Raw genomic sequence first — 27,505 nt, 5'->3', positions numbered from 1 at the left:
GAGCCTGAGTCAACTTTGGGCCAACCAAAGTTTGTCAGGATCAAACTCAGGTTGTGAGCAGAGTCGACTGCAGTACTGCAGCTTAACCGCTCACCATGAGGTTCATTTTCAAGTAAGGTTATGAAATCCTATTTATTTATTTATTTATTTATTTATTTATTTATTTATTTATTTATTTATTTATTCATTCATTCAATTTTTACCCCGCCCCCCTAGACAACATCTACTCGGGGCGGCTTACAAAAATTAAAACACATTAAAACAATGTAGAACAATAACTAACATAATGCAATTATTATAATTAATTAATTTACTGAATTTATTGAAATCCTAGAAAAGCTATGGCAATAAACCCCACATTAAGTGCACTAACAACAGAACATCCAGAACAGAATTCGTCATGATGGCAGGTATCTTAAGCCTCATGGATATCAACCTGTCTAAATTTCATACTATCTCATTAGATAACATTTTTCCTGTGCACTGTAAATGGAGTTGAAGCTTCGATTAATTCACAAGATTTGAATTAAAAGATCCTAAACAGCTTTGCATGTTCTGGCTTAGAAACCTAGAAATTGGTAAAGTTTCGAACTCCCATGAAACCACTGGCCATTCATAAGAAGGAGGGACTCATTAAGATGATCCGCCCCTGCAGGCTATTGGATCCTGTTAGCTTCCAAGATGCAATGCGGGAGGTATCGGCTGACCCAGTTGGCACTCCTGTTGGAGCCCCGGTGGGATGTATGATATATTGCCACCACCAGGGCAGCTGACATGATCGCTCTTAAACACCCCCTCCACTCTCGACCCCAACCAGCCACTTGGTTCAACCAGCAGCTGGAGGCGTTGAAGCGAAACAGGAAGAGGCTAGAGAGCATTTGTTCAAATGAATATGCCAAACATCAATTTTCTTGTACTCTGCCACTCCAGGACATAGGCAGCTCTCTTCTTGCCAGTTTTGCTGCCCTCCAAACTCAATCTCCTGCATTTGAGCCACATGTTGTTTCAATTGTCCTTTCTTACTTCTCAGGGCTGAATACTTCTGAACTGACCACTTCTTACTACTCCTTCCTTATGTGACCTGCCCAAAACCCCTCTGTGTAAAATACAAGCTGTAAGCAATGACAAGTGCAGTTCAGCCTGACAATGAGATGTGTGCTCAGATCACCTGATATTCATAATGGCTGGTCAACCTACTGAATGTACAACTGCTTAGGAGAGGGGTCTTCCATTGTTTATTCTAGAATAGAATAGTCCACAGTCTGCACAGATTGTTTGGTAGACATATATTGCTTCCTTGAAGCACAAGCCTCTTTGCAAACATCTCTAAGGAAGTCTGCAAACCACTGTTGTATTTTATTACAATGTCTACTCAAACTAACACATACAATGAGTAGACCAGATAGGCAGGGTGTAAATCAAACAAACAAACAAACAAACATAAATTTATTTCCCACTAGACACTATTAATGTACTGGCATACAGTATATGCATCACTATTAAACATACCTTTAAGGTTCAGGGTGCCAGATGAGGACACAGCAAAGATAAAGAGACATCCGCCTAGAGTGGTCCTGAGCTGACTAGATAGGCGGGATATTAAATAAATAAATAAATAAATAAATAAATAAATAAATAAATAAATAAATAAACAACAACAACAACAACAACAACATCAACATCAACATCAACATCAACATCAACATCAACATCAACATCAACAACAACAACAACAACAACAACAACAACAACAACAACAACAACAACAATAATAATAATAATAATAATAATAATAATAATAATAATAATAATAATAATAATAATAATAATAATAATAATAATAATAATAATAATAATAATCCTAAAGAACTGGGCTGGATTGATGATGGATGGCCCAAGGTATTTTTCAGCCTGCCTCTTTGATTTCAATAACCATTTTGTGGCACTAAGAACTAATTATTACTGTGCACTGAAGGACCACAGCATTCAAATGTAACATCTTTCAGCACCATCTCATATTTGACTCATAAGGCATACAAAACATTGAAAGAAAATGTGATTATAGGAGTAATTAAATTTCAGCAGATGGCAAATTTCATACTTGCCATAAATGAAGGATTTAATACACTGAAAAAGAACTTTACTGAATTTCAATAGCAGAAACATTAGATTAGTGATAGCTGGACAACAAAACACTAATAAATGAGAAAGGAATATTTTATAAATGAAATAGTGTTGTAAGGCAAAAAAAGTTTCAAAAATTAAAATGATCAATAACTTTAATCCAAAATTAATACATAGGTCTTGCTGAAAATAGCCATCATGATTAACTGCTACTCTCAAAACCAGATTTGCACAACCTGTGACCAAGATATAATCTACTCAACATATATAATTAATATACCCAACAACCTACAGTACTTCTTTTGTAATACACACAGAGAGTAAAGGTAGGTTTATCAGTTCCTGGTGAACTATCACTTGGCTAGAAGTTTGCTTTGGGTTTACAATTCCTCATGCCATAGGACTAAGGCAGGAGCAGAAGACAGTGGTTGCCCTGGCTTTTCCAGTTCTTATTTCAATCTGCTTGTGTTCAGTCGTTTAGTCGTGCCCGACTCTTCGTGACCCCATGGACCAGAGCACGCCAGGCCCTCCTGTCTTCCACTGCCTCCCGGAGTTGTGTCAAATTCATGTTGGTTGCTTCGATGACACTGTCCAACCATCTCATCCTCGGTCGTCCCCTTCTCCTCTTGCCTTCACACTTTCCCAACATCAAAGTCTTTTCCAAGTAGTCTTTTCTTCTCATGAGATGGCCAAAGTACTGGAGCCTCAGCTTCAGGATCTGTCTTTCCAATGAGCACTCGGGGTTGATTTCCTTTAGAATTGATAGGTTTGTTCTCTTTGCAGTCCAGGGAACTCTCAAGAGTCTCCTCCAGCACCACAATTCAAAGGCATCAATTCTTTGGCGGTCAGCTTTCTGCTTACCAAATGACAAATTTATTTGTCAAACAATTTTTTTCACATTTTATATACACTTGCCAACCAAAAACCTTAGTGGCACTGAAGGTCCCCAGTGTAATCTCTAAACCAAATGATCTACTGTCAGAACAGGAATTAGAAAAAAAATACTACACAATACTATAATCAGCGTAAGCCCTGGATGAAAGAATATTCAGCTAGTCTACTATGTTGTTCCTGGCAGTAGATAGGTCCAACACATGCGATGTTGCAGAGCTGAAGAAAGCTACAGTACTTTGTTAAACTACAGTTCTCAGACCCAAAGCAACAATGACAATGAATCACTGTGGATGACAATTATTGGAGAAGCACAGCTATTATTGTTATGTGCTGTCAAGTCACAACTGACTTATAGGGACTCTAACAGGGTTTTCAAGGCAAGTGAGATATTTAAAGAGTGGTTTTACTAGTTCTGTTCCTCCAGTCAGTTTCCATGGCTGAGCTGGGATTTGAACCTGTTCTCCAGAGTCCTGGTCCATCACTCTATTATCAGACTAGGAACTCCAGAAGCAAGGTATTGCTATATTAATATGCAATACCTATAAGGAAAAAAAACCAACCAGAAAATAATTAAAAAACACAAGGGTATTTATTTCATTTCATTTTATTTTGTGCTAAATTACTGTTCCTTTGTATGAAGATAGATATACCTTTCTTGGAAATAAAACCAGGACATTTTAACTTTTATTTTATTTTCCTGAATGGAGATGCTATAAGTCTTGAGAAGTAATAACTTGAACAGCCATTTTTAATAAACATTAACACCATTGTAAATCTAAAGGGACCTTTTATATCAGTTCCTTATTGAATTAAGCAGCAAATGTTGACATTTCATATTTTCATTAAGTTAAATTACATCTACGGAGGCATAATAATCCATGATTAAATTCTGACATCTGGCAAACATGTTGTAGCAGCAGCAAATAGGGTATGAAATACACCTTACCACTATTACGCTTCATTTCAAAATGAAAAAAAGATAGTATGAAGAAGTTCCAGGTTTAAGCAAATATCTCTAATAACTAATTCACTGACAAGAAGTATGAAGGTTCTGTTTACAGACGTAGTAATATGTACCCATGGTTGTATGATCCAACAAAATGCCGAATATAAATATTGGAAAGGATTTATTTTTGTATGAAGAATGATCAGGGAACATAGACACAGAAAGACAGGAGAAGCACCTGTTGATGCAGTGCAGAAAAGGTAGCCTGTTCACAAACAGAGACGTTTTCCCTCTAAACAATGGGAAAAGCTTTTGTGTTTATTTCAAGCTGGCTGGCTTACTACTGTTTGCAGCAATGCCTTGCCAAGATATAACACATCTGATCCAATTATGCCATGGTTAATCAACTGGGGAACAAGTTAGATACCAATGCATTCTCCCTACCCCCTTCCCCGCCTTACCCTTGATCACTACTTGAATGTATGCCTTTGGAGCAGAGGTCCCCAACCTCCAGTCTGCGGCCCGGTGCCAGTCTGTGGCCTGAGCCAGACTGGGCCACAAAGACTAACTTCCCACCCCCCTCCCCGTACGCACTCCCCCTCACAGCTGCTTTGCACACGTGTGCCATTGCTGGTGTGAGTGCTCCCCCACCCCTTCACGCATGCGGCAGAGGAAAGGGGTGGGGTGTGTGTGGCCACTGGGGCATGCGCGAAGGGGTGGGGGAGTGCTCACGCCAGCGCTGGCAGGCAGGCGTTCCCCCACCACTTCACCACTCTCCAAGAGAGAGCACATGCGCCTGAGAGTGTGTGCATGCACCTGAGAGCACCACGCCGCTTCGCACATGCACCCGAGAGCATGTACATGCACCCAGGAAAGAGCACATATGCCCAAGAGAGAGCGCTGGTGCAAGCACGGGTGGTGCCCTGCCTTCCTTAGAGGCTTAGTTGGTCTGCAGTCCTCAAAGGTTGGGGACCGCTGCTTTAGAGGACCTGCATTCTGTGTCACAAGATTTCAAGTTTTTTCTTGTCTTTATCTCTATGCTATGCTGCCTGTTGTGTGTCAATAATTTTGTATGTGTGCAGGTAGTTTCTAGCCAAGTACAGGCTGGAGGGCCTACATAGCTTTGCAGAAGGAGGTATTTTTTGTCAAGAAGTGACTGCACGTCATTGATGACACATACATCTCAATGGTCTCAACTGGAAGCTGCAGGCAACTATAAAGGTGTTCTGTTTTCTCTCTATTGGCTCTGTCTTATAGCAGGTTGCTTTTGGATACTCGTCTGGCTCTATCAATTTTTCACCATGGTGTGTGGGTACTGTAATTTTAAAAATTAAGAAATGCCTGATCTATCTCCATGAATCCCGAATCTCTCTCCACTGGTTGTGAGCAAATCTGGTTATATTGGAAAGGTAGGTGATAGACAATGGACTTGGTAGTGTGTTCTGAATGGAAGCTGGAGGCAAGAAGATATGCGCAACTGCCAGTGTGTTTCTGATGTAAATGTAGTACTGATATGTCTCTTGTCCAATTGCACTGTGGTATTCAGAAAGTGTACTTGTCATGGGGTTCAGGCTTAGAGTGATAAGTCCAGGCTTAGATTCATTAAAGAATGAAAATTACTGAAGTCCTTGGGGAACCTCTTCAATAACTCCTTGCTATAAGTTCAGATGATGATGTTGCCTATGAATCTCAGATTTCTGGGGTAGGAACTGAGGAAGCATTGCTCTAGGTCAGCTGTAAATATATTTTGTGCTGTGGAGCTACATGTGTGCTTACATACCTATATGTATATATGTATGTGATTGCCAATGATAAAACAGCTATGTGTGAGTACAAAGACACAAAGTTTGGTAGCCAGATTTGCTGTAGCCTCATTTAGAATGGTATTTCTGATGGTGTGTAGACTGCCTATACATACATCATGAGCAGATGGCATCCTCTGAAAGATTCTGGATAGACTATACTTTCTTGAAGTCCTAGGTGGGGGCATTGTAAACAAATTGCTTGAGAAAAAGGTCCACATAACCAGACATTGCAGAGGTGATGGTACCAATACTCATTACAATGGGCTATCGAGGGTTACCAACTTTATATATTCTGGGTAGCAGGCAGAAGGTGACTGATTCAGGATCCTGTTGTGTACCTGTTAGATTTGGTCACAGACATCTACAAAGATTATTTGATTACGTATTTTAGTTCTTTCTGATATTCAACAGTTAGGTCTATGGCTAGGGATGAGTAAAATAGGGTGCTGGAAAATAATCTCTCAGCCTCCTATGTGCAATCTGATCTGTTTGTGAAACAACAGCTCTTCTTTTGTCTGCCTCTGATGTCAATATTGGGATTGTTTCTGAAGCTATAAATAGCCTCATACTCCACCCAGTTAAGGCTGTGTGCCATATTCTGTGTTTTGTTGATTATTTCAGGATGGGAGGGGTGGTGAAAGCATTCAATATAGAAATAAAATTCTTTGTTTTGACTTTCAGGAGGATTCCATGTAATTTTTTCTGCAGTGGTGGGTAGTAAGGGAGCAATGTATCAGTCAGCTGTTCCTCATTTTGTTCAAAAGTATGGGCTAGGACATGTGTGCCAGTGGACTAACTGTTCTGACGTATTTCTTTCTTCATCTGAACAGAATCTCACCACTTTAGAATAAATACAGAAGACATATATTTGCACTCTCATATCTCCACTGGGTTTTGATCTAGGAAAGCTCACAATAAGATAAAATAAAAAGGGCAGTCTTTAAATTGTTACAATATTTTGCCCTTCTTTCTTCTGCCAATCTCTAAGATTCTCTCTACTGAAATGTATTTAAAATTATAATAAATAATTAAAAACTACCGATGTAAAGGGTAACAATGTTAAAGACTCCATATCAAGTTTTATTTTGCTGAAAAAAAATCTGCTAAAATCATTTTACTAACATTATTAGAAGTATAAACTATAACGCAGTGCTTTATTAATGTTTTATTAATGTGACACATTGGCCAAAATCCTGTTGTGCAACAGTAAGCATCATCATCATCCCCTCCATGGGTACAGGCCTTGTTGAGGCAGAGGGGCTTGCGTGCTTCAGTGAGGTTGAGAGTTACGCTGAAGGGTCTTCCAAGCCAGACAGGTCTCAGCTGGGAAGTCAGAGCAACTGTGTCTACCAACCATCAATTATGATGAGAGGAAATAAACAGAAATCCATACCAGATCAGTCATCACCTGGGTCAACAAGGACCATGTCAGATGCTATAGCCCCATGGCATCTGATGACAAATGGGCTACAGGGCTCAGCAGATCCTGTTGAGGGACCATGACAGGCTGCTGCAAAGCTACAACATAAATGCAAAACTTGGAGTCTTGCCAAAAATCAAGAAATTATGAAATGTTTTTACGAGGCAATCCCAACAGTCCATGGTTTTCAAAAAAGAATGATGGAAATTTGGAAAATGAAACACCCAAGTAGTGACATAACTGAACAATGACTAATGGACCAGAGAAGGTTTATTATCTGGAATAAAGAGTTTTCAGAACTGGAATTGCAAGAACTAGATCACTGACATTGCAATTTCAGGGGATGACAGAGTTGGAAATAAAGAATTTAAAAAACTAGCAAACTACAGAGACCTGGCAATCAAAACATCTCACCTCTGGAAGAAACACACTTGAGTGGTTTCCGTAGTCATTGGGGTTTTGAGGACAATATCAAGAAATTTCACACAGTACTATGAGCAATTACAGATCTCAGAAATCACACTATCAGAGCTATAAAAACCAGCATTATTAGGAACAGCATACATACTACACAGATATTTAACAGATACTTAGGTTTTTTGTTAAAACTTGTATCTGTTACATAATACCACACAATGTTTTTATAATGTTGATGGTGTCTGGTGTTTTTTAATTATCATCATCAGCATCACCACCACCATCACCACGTCTAACAGATTACAAAATTAGACATGATAGAGTGGACAGATTACAAAGTTAGACATGACAGAGTGGAAAAGTTAGTGCACTGGTCATTATGCAAAAAATATAACTTGCCAGCCTCTAAAAACCCATAGTAACATCAGGTAGAGAAGGTGTCAGAAAATGAGGAAGTCAATATCGTATCTTGTGGGATTACTGGGTCCAAATGGACAAACACCTTGAACATAACACACCAGATATAGTAGTAATAGAATAAAGTAATGTCCAGATCATTAACATTGCAATTCCAGGGGATGCCAGAGTTGGAAATAAAGAACTGGAAAAATCAATGAAGTACAGTGGGCCCTCGACTTACGAACTTAATCCATTCTGGGAGGACGTTCGTAGCTCGGAAAGTTCGTAAGTCAACTTACCACCTCCCATTGAAATGCATGGGAACGGAATTAATCCGTTCCAGCATTTCAAAAAAATGCAAAAATAAAAATAAAAAGTGCAAGTCCCACACACACACATACAACATACACACACATACAAAACCCACAGAAACATAACCCCCCAGTCCAAACCCACCCTCCAAAACCCACACAGAAAAGCTTTTTTAAAAACAAGGACTTACCAGTCCGAAGGCTGCCGGTGCTCCGCTGCCTCCACGCGGCCAGGGGCGAGCGGACAAGCGCCCGGCCAGCTCTAGCCTCCCGGTGCTCCGTTGCCTCCGCCACAGCCTTTACTTACTTTACTTTACTTTATTTAGATTTATACCTCCCGGCGCTCCGCTTCCTCCCTTCTTCCCTGCCTTTGAAGCTTTCAAAGGGCTTCCTCCGACGTCAGGGAAAGCTCTTTGAAACCTCTGAAGGCACCGATTGCGGCAGGGAGGACCGCAGGGAGGTCTCTCATGGTGGCATGCAAGCCCTGGGACCTCCCTGGGGGTCCTCCCTGCTGCCACGATGGGCGCCTTTGGAGCTCTCAAAAGGCTTCCTCCAACATTGGAGGAAGCCTTTTGAAACCTCCAAAGCCAAAAAGGCGATTGGTGCCTTCAGCCGGCTGAGCTCAGCCAGTGCAAAGGGGACTCACCATCGGGTGGAAGAAGAGAGCCGATTTCTCCCCGGCCGGCCGGCTTGCTTCCAAAGCCAAAAAGGCAGGGAGAAAGTGCGGGAAGTTTGAATTTCCCGTGCTTTCTCCCTGCCTTTTTGGCTTCTGAGGTTTCAGAAGGCTTCCTCCGATGTCGGAGGAAGCCTTTTGAAAGATCCAAAGGCAGGGAGGAAGGGCAGGAAATTCAAATTTCCCACCCTTTCTCCCTGCCTTTTGGGCAGGGTTTACTACTTGCGATGAGACCGGGTTCCTAACCCAAAAAGTTGGCAACTAGGGCCGTTCATAAGTCGAGGGTCCACTGTACAGTGACCTGGCAATCAAAACATTTCACCTCTGGAAGAAACACATTTGAGTGGTCCCCATAGTCATTGGGGCTTTGGGAACAATATCAAGGAATTTCACCCAGTACTATAAGCAGTTGCAGATCTCAGAAATCACACCATCGGAGCTACAAAAAAACGGCAATATTAGGAACAACATACATGCTGTGCAGATATTTAACAAATACTTAGTTTTTGGGTTAAAACTTGTATCTGTTATATAATGTCAGTCAATGTTTTTATAGTTTTGATTGACTGTGCCTGGTGCTTTTGAATAATAATAATCTTAGAACTGCAGAGCTGGAAGGACATTAGGAATCATCAAGTCTAGCCCTTGTCAAGGAGGCACAGTGGAGAACTGAACTCATAACTCTGGTTCTGCAGCCAGGTCCCTAAACCACAAAGCTATCCAGAAGTTCAAAAAGCTTGAAGGTGTCCCAGGGTGGGATGATATCATCAACTAAAGCCTATTCTTTAATTAAAAGTTCCTGATCCCGCTCACCTCCAGTTTCCAAGGCACCTTGGGATCACTTTCATCCTAGGGAAGCATGGGGGTGGAAACATTTAATGTTCAAAAATCACCACCTCACATCCTGATGGTGAAACCATGATTAAAAGCAGCAACAGGTCACAAGAGTCCTAGTCTGTCACTCTATCCACTACACCACACTGGGCATCTGGACTTGTACAATTCACCTCAAAGACTTGCAAGCACTATCATGAAGACCACATACAAGTCTGACAGCTTTTCTTCTGTATGCATATGGATACAAAGCACCTCGCTCCTGTGGTTCTTTCTTGATCCCTTAATCATGACTAAGGGATCAGAAGCAATATACCTTCAACAGTCCAAGATTGCAACAGAAAATTGGATAAAGGAAACAGGAGCAACTATCAGTGCCCAACTATATAGAAGTCATGTGGGCTGCAAGTATCATTTATGAAATGCTTTCAAGAAATAGGTTTTCAATATGTTTCCCATTCCTGCAGTAATTCATATTTTGTAGCAGATACTAAAACTATACAGTGGGGTCTTGACTTAAGAACGGCTTGAGTTAAGAACATTTTGACTTAAGAACCACTCTCATAGGGAAATATTGACTTGACTTGCATACTTAGATTTGAGTTAAGAACTGAAAAAAACCCACATGGGAGGCAGGGAAAGTGCAAAAAGTGAACTTTCAGTTAACTGTTGGCCAGTGAAAAGGGTGCCTGTCTGCTTCCTCACTCCTCCCAGTGTTTAGAGAGTGGATTGGGAGTCTTCAGACTGCCTGGTACTGCCTGGACTGTATTTTCCCTGCCTTCCCTTAACCTTTCTTGACCTAAGAAAAAAAGAAACAAAATATCCCCCTCTGGTGGTCGAAGGCAGAATAGCAGCTTCCCATTAGTTTCTATGGAAAAGAGCAGATAAGGATTAAATGGTTTTCAATGCATTCCTATGGGAAATGCAGATTTGACTTGAGAACTTTTTGACTTGAGAACCGCCTTCCAATACGGATTAAGTTCTCAAGTCAAGACCCCACTGTACCTTTGTTTAGAACGGAGACATAAAGGGATAATTACCAAAAAACAAAAACAAAAAACGCATTTTCTAGGTTCTTTATACAAATACATTAACAAGGTGCTTCTTTCCAGGTACAGCCAGCATGCTAACATAAAAATTAAGACTAAAACAGAAGATTGCATATAAGGTTCAAAGCAAACAAAACCATTTCACACACAATATTGATCATAGCATGTCAAAACCATTTATATTTTACCAGTTAGTAAAAAGAAGCTTATTATTAATGTGTTTGTATTAAAATGTATTTATTTAATTATTTCATTCATTCAATTTACATGCTGTCCCACTTAGTGGGAGCACACAGAAAACATAAAACCTCAATCCATCATTCCTATGAACACTATATAGTGGTACCTTGCTAGACAACGACCTTTCGCAAAACGACGAATCCGCATGACGATGAGGTTTTGTGATCGCTATAGCAATTCGCAAAACAGTTATTCCAATGGGTGATTTTCACTGGACGATCTCTGCAAGATGACGATTTTAACACTGATCGGCGCTTTGCAAAATTGATGTTTTCGGGACCGATGCTTCGCAGGGCAACCATTTTAACACCTGACCGGCGCTTCGCAAAATGGCTTCCCTATGGGCAATTCTCGCAGAACAACAATTTCCCCCCATTGGAATGCATTAAACGGGTTTCAATGCATTCCAATGGGGAAATGGTTTTCGCAAGATGTTTTCGCTAAACAGCGATTTCTATAGAACGGATTATCATCATCATGTGGGGCACCACTGTTAATTGTTGTTGTGGGTTTTTTGGGCTCTTTGGCCATGTTTTTATTGCATGATGATTACCCTATCACCTGAAAAAAGACAAAAGCCGTTCCCACAGTTATAAATACTATCCAACAAACACCAACAGAGCATGGACAGAGTTCCTACTCCAGTCCTTTGAAGATGCTGGCCACAGAGACTGGTGAAACATCAGGAAGAACAACCTTCAGAACACGGCCAAATAGCCCGAAAAACCCACAACAACTATTAGATCCCAGCCGTGAAAGCCTTCGCGAAAACACTATAAATTAATCACACAGTATAAGAAACAAAGGAAAACAGATGGCATCATCCAGATATAGGTCCTAAAATCTTTACCTCAGAGGTAGTATTTTTAAAGGCTTTTTTGTAGAGTTCCTCCTTACAAGTTTTCTAAAATTATAGAGGGAGAAGGCCTGACACACCTTCAGTGGAATAGCATTCCGTAGTGATGGGGCCACCATCAAAAAGGTAGTTGTTCTTTGGGAGAGATGGTCCAACAAGTACCGAGGTCCCAAAATATTCAGGTGCAAGCAAGTCAGGATCAGGGAAATTTGATCGAATTTATTTGCCCTGAAAATCAATCTGACACATTTTGTACTTATTGAAGTTTCTGTACCATCTTCAAGGGAAGCTCCAGATAGAGAGGAGTGCAGTAATCAACATTTGAGATTACCAGTGTATGAACCAATGTGTCCGGGATTTCCTGTCCAGACAGACGTGCAACTAAGTGCTGTAACCCATCAAATTCAGTAGCAGGCAACTCTTTCCACAGCAGGTATCTGTTATTCCAGCGAGAGTGCTAAATCCAAAAGCACTCCCAAGCAGAGATGAGATATTCATTTTCATATAAGACTACAAATATCCTGAACCCAGGTGGTCAGTATCCACAGTCCACCTCCTCAAATCAACTTGTCCACTTCTGGGTTGCTGTGCAGCGCCCGTGGCCAGCATCCTACTTGTTACACCAATGTCAGACAAAGCCCGGCTGCCACTGCTCCACCTTCCTGGTCTTCTGGCCACTCCAGCCAAGGGGCAGGATGACAAGTCTCCCTGCTCAGCTGCTGAGTGGCCAAAAGGACAGGAAAGTGGAGCTGTGCCAGCCAGACTTTGTCCAACATTGGCGCAACAAGGAGGATGCCAGTTTTGTGTACTGTGACCCATTAGTGGACAGATCAGTTCGGGGAAGAGGGACTGGGGATCCTGACCACCTGAGTCCGGGATATTTGTACTTGTATATGCATACAAACATCCCATTTCTACTCCCAAATTGCAAACCTTTTAGGAATAGTGTAACACCATCCAGGTCAGGCAAGTTTCTTCATCTTCTGCAGATGAGGTGAAAAGGCACGTGAGCTGCATGTTATCTGCAAACTGATGGAAACAAACACTAAATCTCTGGATGATCTCTCCCACTGGCTTCATGTACATGTTAAACAGCACTGAGGAGATGACTGGCTCCTGTGGGGCCCCATAATGCAGAACCTATTATCCCCAAACTAGATCATCTGGGTGTGACCATTAAGAAAGGACCGGCACCAGCAAAGTGCAAGACCTCCGGTGTCCAATCCTGATAGTCTATCCAGAAGGATACCATTATCAACGATAGCAAACATCGCTGAGAGATCGAAGAAGACCAATGAAGTTATACTTTGTCTGTCAGCCTCCTGTAAAAGGTCATCATGCAATGTAACTAATGTAGTTTCACTACTGTGGCACAGGCTGAACCCAACTGAAAAGGATTCAACAATCAGTTTCCTCTGCGAATGGTTGCAACTTACCTACCACTACCATCTCAATCAACCTCTCCAAAAATGAGTTTTCAGTGACAGGTCTGAAGTTGTTTAAATCATCTATTGCTAAATTAGGTTTCTTAAGAAAGGGCCAAACAATGGTTTCTTTCAAGCAAGCAGACATATAACTTTTCTGAAATGACACATTAATGAAATACATGGCCCATTTAGCAATTATATCCTTGGCAAATTTTAATAGCCAAGACATGAAGGGATCAACATGAGAGGTAGTGGCTTTACAGTATGCAAGTGCCTTGTCAACGTCATCAGGCATTGCAAGCTGAAACTGATCCAGTAAACCCAGACCAAAGGGTGCAATCAACAACTTAACACGATGTACTGAACTAATGAAGGAATCAAGATTCTGTTGAATGGCTTCAATTGTTGATCTAAAATAGACTGCAAACCGATTACAATTAGTAACATCAGATTGAAGCATGTTTGGGAAATCTTCATCCAGTTACATTCTCAGAGAAAGTTACCGTATTTTTTGCTCCATAAGACGCACCTGACCTTAAAACGCACATAATTTTTAGAGGAGGAAAATATATTCTGAACCAAATAGTGTAATAAATTATTTAATAAACTATAACAGAATAACATTTGAACCATGTAAAGCGAACAGCAGTCAACAGTAGCATTAAGAACCATTACCACTGTCATTAACAAATGGAGAGCCTTAAAGCTTTGTGTACTCTAGTTTATGTACCATAAATTTGTGTACAGTGGTGCCACGCATTATGACGTTAATTCATTCCAGCGAAATCGCTGTAGAATGAAAACGTTGTAAAGCGAAAATTAAAAAGCCACTGAAACGCATTAAAAACTGGTTAATGCGTTCCAATCGGCTAAGAACTCACTGTCCAGCAAAGATCCTCCATAGCGGTAGCCATTTTCAGGTGCCTGTGCAGCGAAAAATGGCTCCAAAAACAGCGGGGAGCCATTTTGAAAACCCAACGATCAGTTGTTTTGATCATCGGGAAGCGAAAATTGTTTCCCGAAACAGGGAACCAATCATCGCGCAGCGAAATTCCCCCATTCAAAAGGTCGTTTTACGATCATTTTTGCGATCACAAAAACCTCGTCGTAATGCGGATTCATCGTTAAACGGAGCGCCCGTCTTGTCAGGCACCACTGTACCATGAATTTAATTCAAGTACATATAGACCATTATAAGCCAGTGATAAGACCTATTACCACTCTACCTATATTTTACATTTCCTTTCATCCACCTCCTCCACATGCTTATAGAAATGTCTCAATGACAGATGAGATTGTTGTGCAAGTCTGCCCAGCTACAGCTCAAGCCTATATTAAGTTAGAAATGGTTTGTCTGATTTGGCACTGCATTGAGAGGTCCCTTTTAGTTGTGTGGAGGATAAATGGTGGAATTAAACTATTTAACAGCTGGTTTTCCTTATTTACTTTAGGTTATGCAAAAGAACAGCAACACAAAGCTTAAACTGATCCCATTCACCAGCAGTAGCACATGCTCAGCATAAGACCAAATCTCCATTTTCTGACATAATTGAACATTTATAGCATGCAAGGCCCAACAGGTTAGGCCACATAAAACCATGAACAATGTTCTTGATGAGCCAAAAAAACTGAATACAAACTATAGTAGCTGAAATCAGGAAGCAGGTACTGTAATACAGTTAGAAGTCAAGAGGCACAGTTAGTTTCCTTGCTGCAACACCCTTTGGAAATACATTCTCTATTAGATGCCCAGAACTAGTTGAAAAGTTTGCAAGTTGAATCCAAATTTCCCATAGAAATGCATTGAAAATTAATTAATGCGTTTTTATGGGGAGAAAAAGGTCAGAAACTTTAAAAAACTTAAAAGAAAGTCACTTACCAGGTACTGTAGATTGAGCCTTGCTCTTCACAGTGCCTTGGTAGACCCCAGAGCAGCCAAAAAAGAGCCCCAAACAGCTAAAAGCCAGCAGGCAGACGGCAGCCATTTTGTGCTCTTCTCCGCTCCTGCTCCTTTGCCCTCCCCTCTCTCCACCTAACAGCTGATCGGCACTGGTCTGAACGGCTTCCCAGGCAGCTTTTAAAGCAAGTACTGGTATGCACGTTTCTACACAAGCAGGTTTCAAATCAAATGGAGCACCTTTTCACCCAAGCACTAACCCCAAACAAACAGCTTTTAAAATAAATTTGACATTTTAAAACAAGAAAACCAGGCAGTCCCAGGTCTCTCTCCCAGCTCTCTAACTGCATGGACTAGCAAGGAAGCAGACAAGCAGCTTCTTCACTAACTGAAAGTTTGAATTTCCCCACTTTCCCTGCCTTCCCCGCATATTAGGTATGTTAATATCTGTGCACTGGAGGATTGTGGGAGGAACATCCAGCCCCTGATGGGGGTCCTGTGGGGCACACCAAAACACTGAGTAGCTCTCTTGGCCTCTTTTGGGACTGGGGCTGTGCAGCCCTGTTCTGATCAGGAGGTGCAGTCAGGGGGTCACCATGCCTTTGGGGGACAAGGGCACAGAAAGGGGCAGGAGGTTCAGGGGCCATTCCAACTCATGCCTGGCAGGGGAGATACCATGATCATCAAAGTGGTTTTCTCAGTGTGAGGCTCATCTATTGCACTTTGCATGTGCTGACCCCTGTGATTTCCCCAAATGTGGGAAAATCAACCGCCTAAGTGGGGGACTGTGTGTGCGGTTTCCCCTGGTCTTTCTAGAATCACTCTTTCCCCTTTGGTCCTTGGCTGTTTTCACTGCCTGCTGCCATAGGCCTGTTAGCCTTGCTGGTTTTCCAGGTGGGCTCCAGAAAGCAGATCCTGGAAAGCCAGCAGTGCAGAATGGTGAGGCCCAAACAGCAAGCAGTCTCTGGTGCCAGTTCAGAGGCCTCCCAGCATGGCAGTGGGAGGCTTTTGGGTGGTGGTGGCTGAACCCTTTTTTACTGTATTCACTCCATAAGATGCACATACTTTCTCCCCCACTATTGAGGAGGGAGTGCATCTTATGGAGCAAAAAATACGGTAAGCAGATGACTGAATATAAAAAAGTCAACCAATCCAAAGCATACAGTAAAACTACATCACTGAAACTGTATTTCCAGTTACAACTAGGGAATACACATGTGGAAACTGTAGTTGCAAAAAGGCTCTGTCAAATGCTAATCAGCCATTCTTGACATAGCGATATTCTTCTATTAAACTAATTAGTTGGTTCATCAATAGAGGAATTAATTGTATTTTTGTGACTAAAGCGAAGGAAAAATAGGGGACTTGCTCAAAAAAGTCCAAAAAAGGAGAAGCAAGATCCAAATATATGTATTTTTGTAATTTATTTGTTTGTTTATAATATTTTACTCCCACTTTTCCCCTTAAAAAGGACCCAAGGTGGCTCACATCATTAAAAAAAAAGAAAGCTAAAAACAGTACTATATAAATATTTTAAAAGAATCAAATAAATACCACATTGAAAATGGTAAACAAAATCAATACTGTATCAATGATATAATATTAAAGCCTAATGAAGGAAGGTATATAATGGCTTCTGCCATATTTCAGAATCTGCACCACCATGTGCCCAGGAAGAGCATCACAGCAAACAGGAAAGCAACCTGTCCTCATTCACAAGACAATGAAGAGTACCTAAAGAAAGCTAGCTCCTGATCCCTCCACTTCCTGTCACACAGAAGACATTATTCTAACATGAGCCATTTAAAAGTTGTAACTAGTGTCCTAAACATACAAAACTAAAGGCACAATTAATGGGGGCTGTACCATCACTTACCATTTCTTTCGATTTCACTATTATTTGACTAACTAAAAAAAAAAATCCAATCCTGCCTGGTTAGCTATTTTAGACAACAGAGATAAAATTCAGGCAAAAATAGCCCAGGGCTTCACACCTTTGCCCAGAAAGTTAAATTTGTTCAAGCATGCAATAAATATCAGATAAATTTTTGTGAAATGTCACAAAACATTAATCAGTAAAGGAGAAACCTCATTGACGTTTTAGCACCTATTAATTGTTAAAGAACTGCTACTACCATTAGGGGAAAAATGACCAAGAAAATGTCACTGGAGAAATGGCTGTAGCTCAGTGGCATAGCCTGTTTTGCATGCAAAAGGCCCCATCTTTAACTTCCATCATCTCCAGATAGAACAAGAAATGATTTGTGACAGATATATTCAAGAGTTGTTGATTATCAGTGTAGATGTTGAACAAAATGAACAACTGGTATGACGTGACAAAACACAGCTTCTTATATTCGTACTCCGCTTCCTAGAGATGCCACCCAAAGCCTGTAAACTTTCACAGACTTTTAATCAGACAGAATAACCTTCCAAGCTATGTTAAATTATCAACAACAGTGAGCCATGCCAATTGTTGCCACGAAGGGACAAATATACAGCATATGAAATTAACTGCTGTTTGTGATTTCTCTTTCTTACCTGCTGAGCTAAGCAGAACACTGAAGTCAGTCCCACGCTGAGATTCAACGCTGTCATTTTGTATTTCTTTCTCACTATCTTCATAGCGGTGCCAGTTGGAAACGACTTTTCTTCGTGAATAACTTCCCTGGTCTTCTCTCCCCTCTTCTTGTAATTCAAGATCAACAGCAGCCTATAGCATATATCAACAAGATGAATGATCAAAAACTTTAATTAGCTTTTTCTTTTAGCTAGAAATTTCTGAAGATTTAAACTGTTGCTTTAAATCAATGTCCGAATGTTTTAGCTAGTATGCAAGTCCAAGAGCTTCTGTAGCTCAGTGTGGTTGAACATCTGGTTAGGGAGCCAGGGGTCAGGAGTCTGAAACTCCACCTGGGTGAGGAGCCAATCAGGATCACCTGGAGTGTGTGGCTGATGGGGAAAGGCACCCTGCCACCTATGCAGCACTGGATAGGCTGCACACTCCCAGAGCACCACCAGAAGAAGGGACTAATATATTACATATGAGTACTTTATACATAGTGGGGTGTGGTGCTGCTGCAGGTTAAACCACAGAAGCCTCTGTGCTGCAAGTTCAGAAGACCAGCAGTCGTAAGATCACATCCACGTGACGGAGTGAGCACCCGTCGCTTGTCCCAGTTCCTGCCAACCTAGCAGCTCGAAAGCATGTAAATGTGAGTAGATAAATAGGTATCACCACGGTGGGAAGGTAACGGCGTTCCATGTCTAGTCACGCTGGCCACATGACCACGGAAACTGTTTACAGACAAACACTGGCTCTACGGCTTGGAAACAGGGATGAGCACCACGCCCTAGGGTCGGACACGACTGGACTAAATGTCAAAGGGAACCTTAACTTTATACACAGAAAACACAGGAGGGTTGCCATATGTCAGAATCAATTTGACAGCACATTATTATTATTATTATTATGTATTTCCCAGCTGCCTATCCTGACACTCCATTACCAACTGCTTGCATCACTAAGTCTATGACACAATTCATCACAGAAATGCTGGCTCAGTTTCATAATAAGCTGCTGCCCTTGTGGATTAATATTTATTCTCTTTTCTGCCATGAGACTGTGGCTGCGATGAGTTACTAAGATAGACAGATGGCAGACAGACAGACATTAGACAGAGATCAGTACATGGAGCTTATCAATCTTCTTAGACTTCATCACAGTGTCATCAGGCTTCCTTTCCCTTTCAGATTAAATGGGAGATGATAGGAACTGATCTAGTTACCTTGAGATGAACGGTTTAAGTCTTTTCTTCGCCAGGGAAAGCACTATCTCTACTTCAAGCAAGTCTTAAAACACTCTGGTTACTTATATTTATAAACAAATTATAATACAGTACTTAATTATATAGGTAAATAATTCCCAAATACAACAATTACAATTTTAACCTAAACATCTTAGATTAATAGTTAACACATCAGAGTCTTGACAATGAGCTATGAGATTAGACCAAGGAGCTCCCTAAGGAGAGATATCTAAAATTTTAAAAAGGTTGCAAATTGTTCCAGCAATTTGCTACCAGTGTTTCAAGGCCCAATTCAAACTGCTGGTTATTAAAGCTTTATACAGCTTGTGTCTTCTTTGAAGGATTCTATCATCCCATATGAACCTTCTTGGCTTTTAAGATCTTTTGGGGATGTTCTTCTCTTAGTTCCTTCTCCCAAGCTCATTTGGTGAGAACACGAGAGACAGCATTCTCAGTAGTTGCTCCAAGGCCTTAGCAGGCACTCCCCAAGAAGCTAGGTTGTTTTATTTTTTTGTTGTGAGCTGCCCCTACCTACCTACCTACTCACGAACGCACGCATGCGCACACAGGCTGCATCATGTTGATCCCCCCCCCCCCGTACAATTGTAATCACACAGCATATGGGACTGATCTTCAATTTTAAATTTTATGACTAGGCATAAAAGTATGGCTTTGCTAGACCAAGCCTTTGTTAAACCTCGCTCAATGTACTTGTACATCACCACGACAAATCTTATGAGAGAGCACTGTACACATTATACTGTCATGCAAAGCTGGCATAAAGAGAGGTTAAGGATTACTGTTAGAATTTTGAACCCAGACAGTTTCCATTAAGTCTTTGACATCTTTAGTCAAAGAGTTCTCAGGACGTAAGATTCCGAAAGACTTTGTCCCAGCTCCTCGCCAACCTAACAGTTCGAAAGCATGTAAATGCGAGTAGATAAATAGGTGCCACCTCGGTGGGAAGGTAAAACGGCGTTCCCTAGTCACGCTGGCCACGTGGCAACGGAAACTGTCTTTGGAGAAGCGCTGGCTCTATGGCTTGAACATGGGATGAGCACCGGCCCCTAGAGCCGGACACGACTGGACTAAAATGTCACAATGTTACAAACACATGATGAAGGTAGGCAGTTCCTAGTCTGGAGTGGCATAAGCTGGGGATAAGACACCCTTCCTGTTTGTAATGTGGGCCATTTATGATAGTGACACTAGTTTTTGAATGCCTCTACTGAAAAAAAAATCCAGAAAGAAAAGCAGGCCCAATTACTGGCATCAACTGAGCTAAACGTTGAATGCTTTTTTAAGGCCACACGAAAAAAAGAATGTGCCACACAGGCAGCTAGTACCAGACCTTTCTAGTTTGGCACTTAGGTGCCAAAATAAGGATCAGAAATACTGATCAACAGATATTTGATCTTAGCAAGCAGGAGAGGAAAAAATTACAAAGAAGGTGCTCTGAAGAAAGATAGAGATCCTTGCTTAAAATCAGAGGTACCAACATGTGGACCTCTCATTATCCCTCATCACTACTGACTACACACCATCTTGAAAATTACATGTTCACCAACACCCTTCTAAATGGAGAACATTTCCTTTACAAATATATGCAGGACAGGCAAGTACAGTGGTGCCTCGCTTAGCGATGTTAATTGGTTCCAAAAAAAAAAACATTGCTAAGCGAAACACCATTTCCCATAGGAATGCATTGAAAACCAGACAATCCGTTCCAATGGGAACGGATTACCGTCCTGAAGAGAAAATCGCCATAAGAAACATCGCTAAGCGAAACGCGGTTCCCCCATTGAAATGTATTGAATAGGTTTAGGTTTCAATGCATTTCAATGGTTTTGACAGGTCCGTTTTCGCTATTTTTAGAGTGTCTTACAATGTTCAAAAACTGTTTAAAATGCTTGGAATCGTTAGTGCACCCTGTAAAACCTTTGCAAACTTAATTTGGGTTTGTACTGAGTCTTCGTTAATTTTTGGTGAAATTTTTTCTCCCCCCCATTGAAATGCATTGAACTGTAGGTTTGACAGCTGTCGATGCATTCCAATGGGGGGGGGAATTCACCAACAATTAATGAAGACTCAGAACACAGCCAAATTAAGTTTGCAAAGGTTTTACAAGGTGTACTAACGATTCCAAGCATTTTAAACAGCTTTTGAACATTTTAAGACACTTTAAAAATAGCAAAAACGGACATCGCTAAGCGAAACAGGGGGACCCAAACTGTCATAGCTATGCGAGGCATGGTCCCGAACATCGCTATGCGAAATTCCCCCAGATGGAAACATCACTAAACGGAGCGCAAGATCGCTCCTCAAACCTCATCGCTAAGTGAATACATCGTTAAATGAAGCAATCGCTAAGCGAGGCACCCCTGTACTATCATTGATGCTGTGAATCAGATCATTCTGCCTCATTCTTCTACATGCTCAATTAAAATGTACAAACGTGTCTCTCTCTCTCACACACACACACACACACGTGTGTGTGTGTGTGTGTGTGTGTGTGTGTGTGTGTGTAAGCATAGGCAATCAGTCACTAAGGGAAAGCTTGCCTGAAGAGAAAGGCTCACTCCTGAATTATGAGAAGCAACATAATCCTCAACTTTGTTGAGGGAATCAAAGTATTCCCTGATTTACTACCTTTTCAGCTGTTACATCTTCATATAAGCTATTTTTTTGTTGTCTTCATATATTCTGGAGTGCTCTCTTTCCAGCTTGATTCCCCATTCCTTAAAATTCTACTCAGAACCACTCTAAAAGAAGTTACACTTGTGGATCACTTTAGCTACACCTAAGTAGTAAGGATTAAATGACTCATTATCTGAAATGTTTTATTCTTTTCTCTCTTTTCACAGTTTTTCTTATTCTGTCCTATTTAGAAAGATCAATCTGACACATCCTTAGAGTTCCATCAGTCAATGCCCACAACAAGGACACAAAAAGGTTGGCGACCATTATTTTGAATGCAGCACTATTTCTGGCTAGCAATACTGAAAAAGATAATTTCAGTTCATTCCCTATTTTAAAACATCATTTCGGACAGAGTGACAGACTAGGGCTCTGGAGACAGTGTTCAAATCTCCGCTTGGCCATGGAAACTCACTGGGGGCGTGTAACTGGTTAAACCACTCTTCAAATGTCTCACTTATCTTGAAAGCCCTATTAGGGTCACTGTAAATCAGTTCTGACTTGATGGCACATAACTAACTAAAAAGAAGTATCACCACAAAACAGGTTTTGGAATTTGCTATATGGCCAATATAGTTTCCCCTGTATTTTGCATAATATTCACCAGTGTTCTCTGTTCATTGAAGCTTTGTTATTGTTTAGTTGTTAAGTCATGTCCCACTCTTCATGACCCCATGGACACCAGGCCCTCCTGTCTTCCACTGCCTCCCGGAGTTGGGACAAATCCATGCTGGTAGCTTCAGTGACACTGTCCAACCATCTCATCTTCTGTCATCCCATTCTCCTCTTGCCTTCACACTTTCCCAACATCAGGGTCTTTTCCAGGGAATCTTCTAAGCTCATTGAAGCTTTAACTAGTAATTAATCATGGCCCTAGATACCCTATATTCAGGCAGCACTGCTACTTTTCTGCTTCTCACTGGCGCAATTCAGCTTCTTAATTAAATTCACTCCTACATTGTTCATGATCACTGCAAAAACAGCATGGTCATTTTAGGTACATTAATAAGTGAATTTTCAGTTCAGATTCATTCTTTATTATACTGTCACAGACCTGAGTTACAGGTGTAAAAAAATATTTAAGGTGCTTAAGATCAATTTATGCTGCAATTCTATACTCAGTTATTCAGGAGTCCCTCTTGTTGAACAGAACAGAATTTACTCATATACATAGAATTGGAACTGCCACTGACACCAATTGTACAAAACGAAATCCAACATTTCAGGTCTAAGTTATTTACCAGAAACTCTAAATCTACAGTAACCAAACCATTTACCATTTTAATTGTGACCTATTCTTAAAGCCACATAAATATAGCTCTCCAGGATTATCAACCAGATTCTTGTGTTTTGTACCCAATGAGCCAGTTGCAACTGACATGTTCTACTGGTTTTCTGCCCACTCCAAGCTGCTAGCTTTTGAATGAACATTCCAGGGTTGTCCTAGCAACCAGATGGCTCTACCCACAAACCCATGCTTACAAGAGAATTAAATCAACATGCAATTCTCTGCATAGAGAAAAGCGTAAGGAAAGATATCTATTGGACACAAATAAGAAATTTACTGATCCATCTTCCTCCATTTCAGTATGAAACACACCATTACATTTTTATAATTGAATGAAGATATTAATACGAATCATGCAGCCCAGTTCCACAGTTCACTGTTCTCCACAACTGAGTGGAAATATCTAAAACTACATGTGATTATAGTTCATAATTCTATTACATACTTCAAAGTCAGAGGGAAAAAATATAGCATCAGCCTTTGACATATAATTCCATATATTCCCTGCTCACATTTACATATATTGGTGCTTCAGAATTCAAGTTGTCTGTCAATGCATCAGTTATCAAAGAGGAACAGAATTAAAATTATCTTTTTCATTCCAACTGTTTTTGTTTGCCTGTAGCTATCATGCTTAATGCTACTTTCCACTTCCAGTAATTTATTTTTTCAAAAAGAAAGGCTGGATTTTATGAGGCTAGATAACAACAGTTCAAGCCACCGAGTTAGACGAGCATCAATATTTACAAAAGATTAATCACAAACATCTAACAACATATTTTTTTCTACAAGCACAGAGTAAAAGCAGAGTGGAATTCAAGATTCAGAACTGCATAAATTTCCTAGGTATGAAATTTATCACACAAATGTAGATGCCATGGGCTGCAGTCAGACACACCAACAAGACTACTCTTCAAGACTGTACCCATAGAAAGTCACTAGAATGGTGTAGTGGGCAAAGTGTTACATTTGGCTCAAGAAAACCTACTATTTACTCTGAATTGAAAAGACAACTTACTGACTTTGGACCAGTTATTGTTTTTTTGTTGTTGTTTTTTTTACATACGTGGCTAAAATGGGCAAGTTCCTAATAAAGCTCCTTTCAGAGTGAAAGGGGATAGCACTGCAATAATCCTACCATCCAGTCTCTGACTCCTTATAGAGTAAGAATTTAAAGAGCTAAACCTGCTGTATTAAAAAAGGGGGGGACCAGAAGTCCAGTGGTATCTTTATGACTATCTAGTTCTTTTTTTCATATGTTTCATGAAGTTAGTCTTAAAGGTGCTGCATGACTTCTGGTTTCTCTTTTGCTACACCAGATTAAATGGCTACCACCTAAATTTCCTTATCTGTTGGAGGAAAGTGCAATGGAGACTATGGGATCTTTACAATCTTTGTTTTATTTATAAATATATATATGTAAGCAGAGCATCGTTAAAGAAAATGGACTTCCCTACAACAGAAAATGAGTCAGGTTTTCCCCCCAAACACTTTCTGTAAACTCTCTAAGATACAGTAATATGACAGTAAGCATTCTGTTAAAATTCCAACTGGAGACTGCTTTATATTCTCATACTTCTGTCTTTCAAAGCAAAGGTCTCAGACCATAACTAAATAGTAGTAGGCATCCTTCAGTCTTGAGAGACTACGATAATGTGCTCTAAACAGAGGTCTAGGAAGAACATCTAGTGCGGCTGAGAAGGCCAATTCGAGAGTGACAATCCTTTCCACGCTGAAGACAAATACAATCTGCTCCCTGATTTTGCTGGTTTTGGGACTGCCTCTATGTCTAGGCCTGCTGAACAAGTGTCTCTTCAAATTGTGAGAGGCCATGCTGCACCACCTGCCTCCAAGCTGAACACTCAGATGTCAGGGTTTCCATCTGTTGAGGTCCATTCCTGGGGCCTTCAGATCCCACTTGCAGATATCCTTATATCGCACCTGTGGTCTCCCGATGGGGTGATTTCCCTGCACAAATCAGTCTACATCCCAATCCCAAAGAAGGGCAATGACAAAAAATGCTCTAACTACCATACAATTGCACTTATTTCACACACTAGGCTTCAGCAGTATGTGGATTGAGATCTCCAAGAACAAGCTGGATTTCAAATGGGCAGAGGAACTAGAGACCAAATTGCTAAAACACGCTGGATTATGGAGAAAGACAGAGAGTTCCAGAAAAACATCTACTTCTGCTTCATTGACTATGTAAAAGCCTTTGACTGCATGGAGCACAGCAAACTATGGCAAGTTCTAAAAGAAATGGGAGTACCTGACCACCTTATCTGTCTCCTGAGAAATCTGTATGTGGGACAGGAAGCAACAGTTAGAACTAATATGGAACAACTGATTGGTTCAAAATTGGGAAAAGAGTACGACAAGGCTGTATGTTGTCTCCCTGCTTCTTTAACTTATATGCAGAATACATCATGCGAAAGGCACGACGGGATGAATCCCAAGCTAGAATTAAGATTGCCGGAAGAAATACCAACAACCTCAGATGATTGCACTCTGTTGGCAGAAAGTGGGGAGGAATTAAAGAACCTCTTAATGAGGGTGAAAGAGGAGAGCACAAAAAAAAGTCTGAAGCTCAACATCAAAAAAACTAAGATCATGGCCACTGGTCCCATCACCTCCTGGCAAATAGAAGGGGAAGATATGGAGGCACTGACATTTTACTTTCTCGGGTTCCATGATCACTTCAGATGGTGACAGCAGCCACAAAATTAAGAGACACCTGCTTCTTGGGAGGAAACTGGTGACAAACCTAGACAGCATCTTAAAAAGCAGAGACATCACCTTGCCGACAAAGGTTCGCATAGTCAAAGCTATGGTTTTTCCAGTAGCAATGTATGGAAGTGAGAGTTGGACCATAAAGAAGGCTCACCGCCGAATTAATGCTTTTGGTGCTGGAGGAGACTCTTGAGAGTCCCCTGGACTGCAAGGAGAACAAATCTATCCATTTTGAAGGAAATCGACCCCAAGTGCTCACTGGAAGGACAGATCTTGAATCTGAGGCTCCTGTACTTTGCCCATCTGATGAGAAGAGAAGACTCCCTGGAAAAGACTCTGATGATAGGAAAGTGTGAAGGCAAGAGGAGAAGGATTTTTTGAACAGATCTCTGGTTTTTCCCTTTCTATCAGTTTCCTCTATTTCTTTGCACTGTACATTTAAAAAGGCCCTCTTGTCTCTCCTTGCTTTTCTTTGGAAGTCTGCATTCCATTTTTTGTAACTTGCCCTATCTCCCTTGCATTTTGTTTCCCTTCTCTTCTCTGCTATTTGTAAGGCCTCGTTGGACAGCCACTTTGCTTTCTTGCATTTCCTTTTCTTTGACATGGTTTTTGTTGCTGCCTCCTGTACAATTTTATGAGCCTCCATCCATAGTTCTTCAGGCACTCTGTCCACCAAATCGAGTTCCTTAAATATGTTCTTCTCTTCCACTGTATATTCATAAGGGATTTGGTTTAGATTATACTTGACTAGCCCAGTGGTTTTTCCTACTTTCTTCAGTTTAAGCTTGAGTTTTGCTATAAGAAGCTGATGATCAAAGCCACAATCAGCTCCAGGTCTTGTTCTTGCTGACTGTATAGAGCTTCTCCATCTTTGGCTGCAGAGAACATAATCTGATTTCGGTATTGCCCATCTGGTGATGTCCATGTGTAGAGTCACTCTTGTGTTGTTGGAAAAGAGTGTTTGTGATGATCAGCTTGTTCTCTTGACAAAACTCTATTAGCCTTTGCCCTGCTTTGTTTAGAACTCCAAGGCCAAACTTCCCTGTTGTTCCTTTTATCTCTTGATGTCCTACTTTAGCATTCTAGTCTTCATAGAATTGGTCAGTTTCAGCCTCTTCAGCATTGGTGGTTGGTGCATAAATTTGGATTACTGTGATGTTGAAAGATCTGCCTTGGATTTCTCTTGAAATAATTCTATCATTTTTGAGATTGTATCCCAGTACAGTTTTTCTCACTGTTTTGTTGACTATGAGGGCTACTCCATTTCTTCTACGGGATTCGTGCCCAGAATAGTAGATATGATAATCGTCTCAATTGAATTCACCCATTCCCGTCCATTTTAGTTTATTGATGGCCAGGATGTCAATGTTGATTCTTGCCATCTCCTGTTTGACCACATCCAGCTTACCAAGGTTCATAGATCTTACATTCCAGTGTGTCCTTTTGGCTTTGGCCCAACCACTTCATTACCTCTGGAGCTACTTGTACTTGTCCTCTGCTCTTCCTCAGTAGCATGTTGGAGGCCTTCCAACCTGAGGGGCTCATCTCTTAGTGTCATATCTTTTGGATTTTTTTTTCTGTTCATGGGGTTTTCTTGGCAAAGATACTGGAGTGGTTTGCCAATTCCTGCTCCAGGTGGATCGTGTTTAATCAGAACTCTCCACTATGACCTGTCCATCGTCCCTG

At 40.9% G+C, this 27,505-nt stretch overlaps 2 protein-coding genes and 1 pseudogene across 3 annotated transcripts in view; 2 read left to right on the top strand and 1 right to left on the bottom strand.

Annotated features, from left to right (window-relative positions):
- CHRM5 (cholinergic receptor muscarinic 5) overlaps nucleotides 1–27,505 on the top strand; it is an 85,290-nt gene that overhangs the window by 21,917 nt on the left and 35,868 nt on the right. The window lies entirely within an intron of this gene.
- The window catches only part of AVEN (apoptosis and caspase activation inhibitor), a 131,763-nt gene that overhangs the window by 77,430 nt on the left and 26,828 nt on the right, over nucleotides 1–27,505 (bottom strand). For both annotated transcript variants that reach the window (XR_013544286.1, XM_020795759.3), the window contains exon 2: nucleotides 17,834–18,005. Coding sequence is in view for 1 of the 2 variants with exons in the window: in XM_020795759.3 (XP_020651418.2) it covers nucleotides 17,834–18,005 (172 nt within the window). In the remaining variant the exon portion in view is untranslated. The remainder of the gene's footprint in view (nucleotides 1–17,833; nucleotides 18,006–27,505) is intronic.
- LOC140703454 (U1 spliceosomal RNA) lies at nucleotides 15,944–16,098 on the top strand (annotated as a pseudogene).

This window comes from Pogona vitticeps, chromosome 1, assembly GCF_051106095.1.
Source record: "Pogona vitticeps strain Pit_001003342236 chromosome 1, PviZW2.1, whole genome shotgun sequence".
Classification (NCBI taxonomy): Eukaryota; Metazoa; Chordata; class Lepidosauria; order Squamata; family Agamidae; genus Pogona; species Pogona vitticeps.
Note: the sequence above shows the minus strand (reverse complement) of the source record. Positions and strands in the feature narration are given on the sequence as shown.